General features: G+C 40.7%; 2 protein-coding genes across 3 annotated transcripts; one reads left to right on the top strand and one right to left on the bottom strand.

The window, feature by feature from the left end:
* Nucleotides 1-224: 224 nt before the first annotated feature.
* btf3 (basic transcription factor 3) lies at nucleotides 225-5,189 on the top strand. 2 transcript variants are annotated; one of them, XM_053411130.1, is made up of 6 exons: nucleotides 225-304; nucleotides 1,678-1,746; nucleotides 2,565-2,678; nucleotides 2,766-2,967; nucleotides 3,776-3,838; nucleotides 4,665-5,189. In XM_053411130.1, the coding sequence occupies exons 2-6, from the start codon at nucleotides 1,678-1,680 to the stop codon at nucleotides 4,709-4,711; spliced, it is 495 nt and encodes a 164-aa protein (XP_053267105.1). In that variant the 5' UTR covers nucleotides 225-304; the 3' UTR covers nucleotides 4,712-5,189. The 2 variants fall into 2 exon arrangements, with proteins under 2 accessions (XP_053267105.1, XP_053267106.1); XM_053411131.1 differs by having other exon boundaries at nucleotides 239-367.
* Nucleotides 5,190-5,690: 501 nt separating this feature from the next.
* Nucleotides 5,691-9,639, bottom strand: ankra2 (ankyrin repeat, family A (RFXANK-like), 2). Its single transcript, XM_053411129.1, has 9 exons — nucleotides 9,556-9,639; nucleotides 8,591-8,937; nucleotides 8,340-8,498; nucleotides 8,180-8,245; nucleotides 7,799-7,896; nucleotides 7,553-7,678; nucleotides 7,332-7,398; nucleotides 7,140-7,220; nucleotides 5,691-6,528 (listed from the first exon to the last, which is right to left on the bottom strand). Exons 2-9 carry the CDS (start codon nucleotides 8,880-8,882, stop codon nucleotides 6,473-6,475), a joined length of 945 nt encoding a protein of 314 aa, XP_053267104.1. The 5' UTR covers nucleotides 8,883-8,937; nucleotides 9,556-9,639; the 3' UTR covers nucleotides 5,691-6,472.
* Between the last annotated feature and the right edge of the window lie 1,868 nt (nucleotides 9,640-11,507).

Genomic DNA, 11,507 nt, shown 5'->3' with positions numbered 1-11,507 from the left:
TCTTCCACATACAGACAGACACACACATATAGATGTTTGTGGAAATAGCAGGTAGATAAAAATGATAATGATCATATGCATGTATAATATAAAAATGCAAGTGGGGCAGCTCAGAAAAATGTCCATATCTAATCTGAACCTTCGGCCATTGATTGATGGGTGTTGTTAAGGTGTTACCTGCAAGTATTAACTCGGGGCAGCAGTGTCCCAGGGGCTGGCCTGCTCTTTTGGCCCTGCGTCACTTCCTCCCTCCTCTCTCTCGCTTCCATCTTGCTCCCCGCATGTGTCTGCTGTTAGTTTACAGGTCAGTGAGGAGCTTTCAATACCTTCTTCCCTGCACAGTTTCCCCCCGAGCCGACGGCAAGAGGTAAACGAAAGCCTTCCCTCGCCGGACGGCTGAGGTCCGCCGCGGTGCGAAGCTAATCCTGCTGACAGTGTGTGTGGCCGCGACTGACAGGCCGTCCTCGGGCTCACAGTTAGCTCCGAGGCTAGCCCAAGTTAGCCTGCAAGTTGTAGGCTACCAGAGCTAAAAACCGCACCTTGTTTCTGCGCCTCGGTTTGCTTCAGTTAGTCAGCAGCCGTTAACTTGAACCCACCCCGACGTTAGCTGCGGTGCTGTTAGCTCGTGGCGTTTCCTCTTCGTCTTGTTGTTGTTGTTGAGCCTCCCACGCCTGTTGTCCACAACACGGACAGACAAGTGAAAGGGTTAGCTTGTTGCTAATTAAACTAACGGCTCGTTTGACTGTGATTCTGACAGCAACTTCTCGCTTGTGTTGATTCAACGCACTCCTGTGATCACTCTGCTCCCTGTGCGTGTGTTTACATGTGTGCAGTGTTCAAATAGCATTAGCCTCATTTCTCCGCATCACTTTGCACCTTGCATGTCATCAGGATGCTGCCAGTTTCCCACGACTTGACACCTTTTGTTAGCCAAGTTTCACAGTGATGATATAATCTGGATGGATATATTGTGACCTGATTCAAATATAAAACTGGTGATAATCTATATACATTCAAAGTACTGTGTATAATTCGCCTAAAGTGTTGCAGTGTTGCAGCGATGGACAGCTACACCAGGTTTCTATCATCTCCTACATGTATCTCTTATTACACTTTATGAACTGAAGGCTTTGTCTGTAGACTCTTAATAGGTTGGATTTACTGTTTTGGCAGATTGGTGTTTATCCTTTGAATTTTCATCAGTAATCTGAGCAGTGTATAGATAATCACAGAAACGCTTGTTTAAAAAAAGAGTTATTTTGGCTTAATAACAAAAAAGCACAGAAGTATTGACGGGTAGCGTGTTGCAGTGCGTTGATACCAGAGCGGCTGCTTGGGCGTTTGCCAGTAAAGCGGCACAATGAAGAATAAGAACACAATGATGTGCTCTACCTGACTCATCTTTGCAACAACACCAAAATCGTCAGCATGTGAACTTTCTGCTGCACCAGGTGTGCTTGTGCGCCTTCATGTTGTAAGAACGCTGAGATCAGGTACACTGACGTCAGGAGGCAGTCCTAAATAAAAGGCCCTATAGTTGTCGCTTACAGGGCTCATTGGCATCAGAGTGATTGAATTTGTGGTTAAGATTTAGGGCAACCCGGAGGCTGCCAATATGAATATCAGCTGTGTTTAAGATGCTAACATAATCATGTATGTTTTTTATTTTTTTTCCAGATGAAAGAAGCAATTATGAATCAAGAAAAACTTGCTAAACTACAGGCACAAGTCCGCATCGGTGGAAAGGTAATAAAAAAAAAAACGTTAAGTATTCACTTGTCCATTAACGCCAATTTCTTGATACTTTAATACACTGACAAGAGAGTCAAAACCAATTTCCACAGATTTTATTATACTGCAGTGTTTCCCCCAATAATAATTATGCAGCGGCAGTGTAGATCAAAATAATCACCACCTTTTTTTCAGGATGATGGCAGACACACATTATGAATCTGTTATCCTTGTACAGTTCTGTATTACCCTGATGCATGTCCTCCCTCCTCACTCCGAGGCAGTGAGGAGGCAGACACACACTCCGGACAGGAGAGGAGTTCTTCATGCAGAGTATGATACAATACGTTGGCCCACTGCCACTGCAACGATAAAATCCCAGGGGAAACACCGAACTTAAATAAAAAGCTGGAATAACAGACGGTCTAACTGACCAGAGATGACTGTATTACTAAGAATTTAGATGCTTTGCAGGACTATGAAAATGTCTAAGAATATTAATCTAGTGAAATGAGATTTAAGCTCATGTAGAGCAGCACTGGACAGTGAACGCTCTGAGGACGTTTATATCGTGTTTCCATGACAACCTGCAGTTTTATATCTTGCATCAAAGCAGCAGTACCTTTTGTGTACAGTCTTCACAACACTATGTACTGAACATTGTACTGTGGGCCCGAGAGTGTACTATGATAAATAACAAGCAGCAGACCTTGGGCCAAAACGGTACAATATCTAGAATACATGTTATATTGGATCTACACAATGGTGCCTTAATAGGGCATTAAAAAAATGGGAATTAAAACAGAAATATGTTTTCATCAATGTCTCCTTAGGGTAGCGCTCGCAGGAAGAAGAAGGTTGTACACCGAACAGCAACCGCAGATGACAAGAAGCTCCAGTTCTCCTTAAAGAAACTTGGTGTCAACAACATCTCCGGCATTGAAGAGGTAATTCTGAACCTTTGTCTCAAGTCTTGTCCCACTGTTATTTAAGGTGGCCGTGTTTTCACCAGTGTTTGTTTGGACCCGTTACAGGTTAACATGTTCACAAATCAAGGAACAGTCATCCACTTCAACAATCCCAAAGTGCAGGCCTCCCTCGCCGCCAACACCTTCACCATCACCGGCCACGCTGAGACCAAGCAGCTGACAGAGATGCTGCCGGGCATCCTGAACCAGTTGGGAGCAGACAGCCTGACGAGCCTCAGGAGACTCGCAGAGGCCCTGCCCAAACAGGGTCAGTGGCCTATGACACTACTGCAACATCCACACTACTACAACTTTGTTTGAAAATGCATCAACTCTGCTACGGCTGCGCCTGGCGTTTTATGTAAACCTGAGTTTAAGAGGGAGCTAAAAAAGACGTTTGGAAACGCTTCTGGTCCGGTTCATTTGGAATACTCCAGCAGTGTGTTTTAGTCTGGATGGGCAGAAACTGAGAAGTTTGGAAACAGTGATGTATAAACTCATGACTGCTGTCTGATTGGCTGATTTCATTTACAACGTAGCCTTTGCACATTCGTCCGGCTCCTGTCACATGACACCTTTCCGGAATCAAGCTAACGGCATTAGCCTCGGCTACCAGTGTAGAACGCAACATGTTTCAACAATTGATACTTATGCTAATCCTTTTGTCTTTGCTAACAACTGTTGTGCAGTTAAATCCTTCTTATTACAATGTTACAACTGCTTACGTGTAGGAGACGAGTTTTCAAGCTTGTTAGTATGGACAGGGATTAAAGCTGATAGTCTAAACGCTTGTGCAGACATAGATTGTTAAAGTCGTATTGGATTTAGCCATAAACTTATTTAACATGTTGAATTGCATTCTAGCAAGCAGTAGAGCACAATGTGGTGAACGTCAGTCAAGGCAAAGAATCCCTGATCTGGACACACAGTCTCACTATAGGTTCATATGTGTAATTTTCCGTTTGGTCATAATGAGAGAAGTGAGTCCTGCCCTCAGGACCTGCAGCTTGATTATTTCTGGCCGACATTAAAACTGCTCTTTAAGTTTCTCAAAGACCTTTTTTCTGCTCTCACAGCTACAGATGGAAAAGCGCCGATTGCAACAGTAGAGGAGGAGGATGAAGACGATGATGTTCCAGGTGAGCGCAAACACGTCCCACTTGTGTTTACATTGTCGTCTGTCTGACTCAAAATAAATATTACTTCAAAATGTATTAAGTAAAAACTGGTTGCCTTGAAGTCTTGCTCTGAAATTCTCCTTCACCTATTATTGCAGGAGATTTGTTCTCCCTCAGTTAAAGGATCGTTCATCAGTTTCTAGACGATCGTGCAATGCAGCTTTTTGTTTGAATCTTATCGTCATTGTTTATAATATCTTAAGATTCTGTTTGCTTTTCTTTGGTGATGAAAATGGCCCAAACACATGAGGATGCCATTACAATAATCTCAGCTTTTCCCAGGACCTCTCTCTTCTCCATGTTCTCACTAATGTAACAAACGATGACACATGTATTCAGCAATAGGAGCATTCAAAGCCTGAGGACACAGGGTTAAGGGCTATAGCCATCATGCTGTTATTGGCGTTACGTTTCCTTTTTGTTCTCTCACTGAAGGTACATGTTTACTCAGACGCTTTGAATTGTTTCAATCTGAACCCTTGAGTCTTGCTCAGAAACCCCCCGATTTCTGAGTAATTTTCGCCAACTGTGTTGATACTTTGCACCATCATTTTTACAGCTGTTTTCAGTAACTTTACTGAAGTACTTTCAAGGGCCTCATGTGCTTTGCACGTTGTCGTTTAAGTCGAGGTGGGAAAGAGTAGTGGGAGTAGTGGGATTGCATTACATCTAGTATCATGTTTCAGATAAATGCACTTTTCCTGAATTGTGCTCTGGCACCTCTGAGAGTCATTTTCCTTTTCTCTCTACTTCAGTCAACTTACAGCCAAATCTTTTGTTGTTTCAGATCTGGTGGAGAATTTTGATGAAGCATCCAAGGATGAGGCTAACTAGAGGAAATGGGACATCCCGGAGTGTCAAAACTTGACAGGACCATGTGGGCACAATATGTTTTAATGTCTACTTTGAGAGGTGGAAAGTTAATAAATCACCAGAGAGGATGTGAAATCAGTCAACTATTGGTTGTGAGCAATCTGTAATATGTGCAACACCTGGGCAAATTACTTACGTACTCTTAAGTCAATTATTTTTGATTCACTTTTTAGGTTAGTACTCTGAAGTATTAAACACAGGGGTAGCAGTATTTAAGCAGGATGTATTTTAGTACTCATTCCACCTCTTTGACACCAGACTCTCCAAATGCTTGTTGTGCTCTTTGGTCCAGTCAGTGATAGTGTATAAAATGTGGTGTGTCAGGCTCATGCTGTGCATCTGTTTCCTCCATGTTACTGAACCTTAATTCTTTGTGGCCTCGCTGAAACCCCTGTCCCTGGAATAAACCTTTGCTACTGTCAATAAATTGACAAAATGACTTATTTGTTCGTTGAAGTGTAACAGTTGGAGTACTGTAGTTTTCCTTCTGTAGTTGGTCAGCATGCTGCAAGTTTGCAAGTAAATCTTTGAGAAGTAAGTTTGCTTCAACATTAAGTTTTGTTAAAGGAACATTTTACTATAAAATAACATGGAAAAATATAACTCTTTTCTTCCTTATACTGCTTCTGTCATGACTGCATCATCAGATGTAATTCAATAAATAGAACTGAACCTGTAGCATTAAAGAACTTGCAGGCACATTTACTTGACTGGTTGCTGCTTCTGAGATGTTGGGGGGAATAAAAAAAACGTTTTAAATAAAAACTGCTGGAATTACATAAAGTGCAATTTTAGCAATAACTTATAGAAGAAAGGACGCAGGATGAAATACCATAATATGACCCCAAGTATTTTAAAACTGTTTTACTATCTCTTGCTATTTTATTCATATCAAGCATTGACACAGTTATTTGTTTAATTTTCTCCCCATGACAGCGACTTGTATGTTTTATAAAGATCTTTTAATTAAATAACTTCAACATACAGCAGCAAACAGCACCACAATAACCACGTGGGACATTTAAAACAAGGTCATAAAATAGACAACATGCCTGGACATTAGTAGAACTCTAGAGAGAAACAAATGGGAGTTACAACAATGAGAATTTGATCACATTACAACACATTGTTTAAACTTTTCAAATAAATAAACCAAGTACAAACGACAAGGATGTTCAGAATCAACACAAAGCTCAGCAGCATCATGAAAGCTCACCGTCTGTGCCACGTGCATTTCAGTCTGGAAAAACACTCACTATGAAAACCAGACTGTTTGAACATGAACCAAACCAACAATAAAAATCTGTCACAATTGAAAATCCTTCGTTAAAATTATCCCATATTATAATGAAGTCAAAACAGAGCCAACATGCTTAGCTGAAGAACAAATAAACCTGCTCTCCACTGCTTATATTGGCAGCACACTACTGGTGGAGTGCTGTGCATGCTGGGCTGTAGACAAGAAGTGAACTAACCATTTAGTTTTTTGAAATCCCTCCATGAATCCTGCTAAGATTTGAAACTCCATATTCAATGTGAAGTGTTGAGTTTGAAAGGTTCAAATTAATAATTCATACAGCAAAATCCTTCATGAGCATCATACACGATAAAAAATGACGCTGACTTGATGCAAATGCTGTTGATGGAACAAAATATTCCTGTTGGCTGATGACGTGGGCGTGCTACATGATTGTCCAGAGACCAGTGATCAAGTGTCCCAGTTCACTCTCTGATTCCCATCAGTAACTTCAGTAAGTGGGCCTCCATCACTTGTTGAACTAAACAGAAACATACAGTGTGTTATTGTGTGTCATGTCAAAGGGGAAAACTGTTGCAGAGGAGAGTGACTGTGTTATCTTAGCTGTGTTATCTTAGCTGCAAATTTTACTCTCGGAAATAATAATAATAATAATGGCTTATATTTATATAACGCCTTTCCCAATGACGCTTAAAATATGTTTGTGAGGACAAAACAGCAGAGAAAAGAAAAAAGTAATAATACAAGTACAGAACAGGACAGAATTTAGCAGCAGGGTGGATTATTAACTTAGTGAAGCTTTGTCAACAACTTGTTTTCTGCTCAGATCGATGTGAAGTATTTTCCTCATTTAAAAAGCTGAGCAGCAAAATACACATTCTCTGATTGATTAATGTATTTTTTACTTTCTGTCTTATAATTAATTCATGAAAATATCAGAGCGATAGAAATAGTTTAGGTGTCGAAAAAGTTGAATACCTCGGCCAAGGACGTTAAGTTTTCAGCACTGGCTGTTTGTTTGTTGGTTTTTTAGGGCAGTTTTTGATATTTCCATGTGAAACAAACAGTCTGTGTGGACACTCATGTCTTTCAGCCCTAAAGCTCAGACTATATGTTTATCTTTTCACATACCATTCCGGTGGCCCATAGCCACAGCCATGTCCATCGCATTGAACCCAGAATCTGACTCTATGGTAGGATCTGCACCACTCTCTGCAAGACATACAAATGTACATGAAAATAATTATTGTCCTTCTTAGATAAATGTTTATACAGATGGATAATGGCCAGAGATGTGACCGTCATCAAAAGATTTGTCCTCACCTAACAGGATTTCAACACAGCGCACATGGTTCCCGTGGACAGCGTACAGCAGGGGGGCTCCTCCGTTCTGAAACCCACAGAGGCAACATCACTCCAAGACTTGTTGATACCTATATTAAACGCTGACTACAAAGTAAGTGAAATATCTCCCTTATAATAGTTTTATGGTCATATTCAACTTAACCAGGTCCAGTGAACATAAAAAACTATTGTATTCTTACCCAGTCATATTCGTTGACATCAACACCACAGTCGATGAGCATCTTCACAATATCAGTGTATCCCTTACTGCAAGCCAGAGACAAGGCACTTTCCCTCCCTTTAGCCAGGACGTTAGGGTCAGCGGCCTACAGCGAAGAATGACACATGAGGAAAATCAGTTTATAAATACAGATGTAATACAGATTTAGCTCTGATGGTATAAAACCATTAGATCTGAGTCATATGGGAAAATCATATTTTCCTACATTTTGGAGCAGAAACTCGACAACAGCGATTTGTCCATGTGCAGCTGCCCACATCAGGGGAGTGAAGCCCTCTTCGTCTTGGTGATTGATCACAGTCTCTATCAACATGACACATAAAAAAACATTCCTCATCAATATATACATGTTAAAGTGGGTGGAGCTTATCCAAGCTGGCACTGGCAGACATGGAAATATTTAAAATAAAGATAGAACTTCAAGTAGAACTAGAACCATAGAAAATTACTTATTCTGTGGAATTCAAAATAGTTAATAAATGATATGCTGTATTAACATATTATACAATGTGGTGTCAGGATTACCAGGAAAACTCGCTCTTTCTCTCTCTCTCTCTATATATATATATACCTGAGGACAGCTTACCTTGTTCAATCCTGCTGGCCAGAAACACCATTTCTCCTTGGGCTGCCAGCTGATGAATGGACAAAGCTGAGAGGAAACGTGTGTCTCGATTAACATGTGGACCTTATTCATTTTAGATACAATTTATAACGAATTTAGTCAATGCAACGATGCTACTCACAATGCACCAGAAGAGGTGTGGAAGAAACCTCATTGCCGCGGTGTTTGTTGGTGAGGGTGGTGGACTGCTTGATGGGGGAGAAATGTTTGGTGGTGGACGGTGTGTAAACATGGCGCACTTGGATCCCTGGCGAGGGGGAGGTCTGGATATTGCACTCGGCTGAAGGAGAGGGAAGACTCGTATCAGTTACAGCCATTTCTCACAAGATAACACCGGCTTAAACAACTGGTAGACAACCTCTTCCTTCTTACCTTTGAATAAAACCGAAGCCACCTCCAGATCAGAGTTCACCTGGTCCTCGATGTTCTTGCTGTCTTCTTCGTTAAGCGACTTGACGAATCTCGAGCAGACGTTCATGTCAAAGCGGTTGGGCAGGATGAACTTGATGCCCATGGCCACATTTTGGGTGCCTGGGTCATCTGGGCTTGTGCCCTCAGTCTTGATGGCACTTAAGTCTGGCATCACGCAGATCCCCTCCATGTCCTCAGGCCCCATGGAACACTCTCCTGTCCCATCTGAGGCTGACGCGCTGCTGCTGTCCATCCTCTGATCACTCACGGAGCCGTCACACTGAGGTCAAACTGAAGCCACTGAGCGCCTGAAATGCAGAAACACTTAAATGTGAATCTATGATATGATCCAAAGCAGCCATTCAAGCTAAGCCAAACACAAGAGGATGCAATAACTGTGAAAGTGCACATCTTATATTCACATTCTATTCAAAATCCTACCAACCACATTACATTGTCTTTAAATGCAAACAACTACTGCAACTTTTCACACTTGTTCATAGTTTATCATCCCTTGTTTAGTATCTTCTTCAGATGCTTATTCGTTGTTCTATTATTAATACTTTACTGTGTATTCTAGTACTTTATTGTGTATCATTGACTTACAGTACATACAGTTTTAGTACATTTTATGTTTATTACATTCTATTTTTAGCTATTTTTCTTATTCGCATCTGCTTTATTGCTACTTCGCTCAATGTGCAAAGCCCTTGACTTGGTGCTATAACAAAATAATGTCCAGATTTGGGATAATTACATCGATCTATCTATCTATCTGTTAGCTGTCAGTTAGCATGCTAGCTATCGTAACCTTCCATCAGGGACAGTAACTCACTGACTGGCACTGATGAAATCTAACATTGACACATATTATGTATATAGAGGTATATAAAAGCTTTTTGTTCAGAAATGACAAAACAACTCACTCGATAACACATTGTTTTTCTCTGATATCTGTTCCTCTGCTCTCGGTGTTTGTGTACATGTGCGCATGCGCAGTGGGTGGCGTCCACAAAGACGTCCGGCCACTATTAACCTCCCCCCTTTGTTTTCCTTTTTAGTTCCGGAGCTTCAAAATCATGCTGATACTCAAACTGATATAAAAAGCTGATACTACACGGGTATACTTGTTTAGTTATCTACAAATAATGAATCTATTGCAAACAAAATGCACAATCTGGATGTCACAGTAGGTTTGTACATGTTTCACTTATCTGTAGTTTTAAAACATATGAATTTACACACTATTTTGATAACATCAGTGTGGACTTGGTAAAAAAAAAGAAATTCAAACACATATACTATGCCATTGTATATGTGTTTGTCATTTTTATTTGGCTCAGTTTTAATGTGACGTCTAAGACCTAAAGTTAGTGATTTGTTAATGGTGTGATTAGGCTCTGCAGTATAAACAGTGTAGAACTCCCTGTAGTATTTAGCCAATTCCCTGTAGTCGTAAATACAATGATAATAGATAGATAATGGATTTTTATGTAGGCTGTGATCATGTTATACAATCCAAACTTCCCTGTTTATACATAAACAGTGAACAATTTTATGACAAGAGAACAAAGAAAACATTGTTTTGCTGACAAACTCAACCGCTCAGTCCCAATTCTAAAGAAGTGTGTTATCAGTGTGATTGAGAAAACACGTGAGGGTAAGCTTGAATAAAATGTTTGATTATGGCTGTGTTGAAGGAGGAGCCTTCTGTTTTTGTATTTTTGCTTTTGTGCAACATTGTTTATTGATATTTGTCCATCACACCATCAGGCAGTTCAACAGGCCGACAGGGAGGTCATTTAGTTTCTTATTTGTAGTCTCTAATCAGGAGGTGAAGGGTCACGGCTATTCCACCACGATACTCTGTAGACAGATACCAGGGCCTCATCGGGATTCATAAGCTTCCCGAGTCAGCAGCAGTGAGTCGCAAAGATCACATGTAACTCTGGTTTTGGCCAACTTGTTTTGACAGTGTATGAGTCTCAGTGAATCCACAGTGTGCTGCACTCACTACCTGCAGGAAACCAGGATCACATGCACTGAAAACAACAAGTCCAGATTTCTTAGATCTTACCCTCTCTGGACATCCCTTGAATTTTGCAGCATAGAAAAACAAATGTGAGATTAAAAAATGAACCGTGTTGAATGTTATATAGAGAACTTCCACAAGATGGCAGAACTGTACATTCACTCACTTTCTTATTTACTCTTACACTTGTGCCAACAGATAGCACCAGAGTCTCAGAGGGTATAGTTGCAGTGCATGCAGGGTTTGTGGGCTTAGTTCATCTCAAAAAGGGCCTTTAACCCTCTTATCACCTCATTTAAGCCAGAAAACACACTCAGGGTTGAACCTGTCGGATTAACTCAGCTTGCTGACTGTGTTAAAAAGTGTTGCGTGCCAGTGTTGTTGTAGCCCGTCAGCTCTGACATAATTTAAGATGTGTAATCTGTAGCTCATTATCAGTCAGCGGGACAAGTCTGGGAGCAGGAAGGGTGGGAAAGTTGTCCTCTCGTTTCCTGTTAACGTCACGTGTCTGTGTCTTCTGTTGTCTGGTTAGAGTTACAATCCAACTGAGAGAAGGACGATTTACAACCAACAGAGGAAACAGAGGAAACATTAGGAATGAAAGTATTCCTGGTAAGGTGAACACTGGTATAAAACAGTGGTGTGATTTCCCCCCTGAATGCACAAGTCATTTATACTTCACTTTTCACATCTTTCACTGCAGTTCATTATATTTGTAGTAATATATTTGTGTCACTCTGAATGTCAATGCATAGTACTACTGTCACATTACAATAGCTATAAAGTGCATAGAAACTATAAGGAAATATTTCTCATAATTTTCTTATAGTGACTGTTTACAGATCT

Source organism: Pleuronectes platessa, chromosome 19 (genome assembly GCF_947347685.1).
Source record: "Pleuronectes platessa chromosome 19, fPlePla1.1, whole genome shotgun sequence".
Classification (NCBI taxonomy): domain Eukaryota; kingdom Metazoa; phylum Chordata; class Actinopteri; order Pleuronectiformes; family Pleuronectidae; genus Pleuronectes; species Pleuronectes platessa.
This window is presented reverse-complemented; position numbering and strand designations above follow the sequence as displayed.

Bases quoted from the DNA above. Each gene is read 5' to 3' on its own strand.
- ankra2 (XM_053411129.1), bottom strand. From the start codon at position 8,882: ATGGACAGCAGCAGCGCGTCAGCCTCAGATGGGACAGGAGAGTGTTCC. The intron at 8,246-8,339 runs GTGAGTAGCATC...GTTTCCTCTCAG, and splicing joins CACACCTCTTCTGGTGCATT to CTTTGTCCATTCATCAGCTG. The intron at 7,897-8,179 runs GTAAGCTGTCCT...TCATGTTGATAG, and splicing joins GGCCAGCAGGATTGAACAAG to AGACTGTGATCAATCACCAA.
- btf3 (XM_053411130.1), top strand. From the start codon at position 1,678: ATGAAAGAAGCAATTATGAATCAAGAAAAACTTGCTAAACTACAGGCA. The intron at 2,679-2,765 runs GTAATTCTGAAC...GACCCGTTACAG, and splicing joins ACATCTCCGGCATTGAAGAG to GTTAACATGTTCACAAATCA. The intron at 2,968-3,775 runs GTCAGTGGCCTA...CTGCTCTCACAG, and splicing joins AGAGGCCCTGCCCAAACAGG to CTACAGATGGAAAAGCGCCG.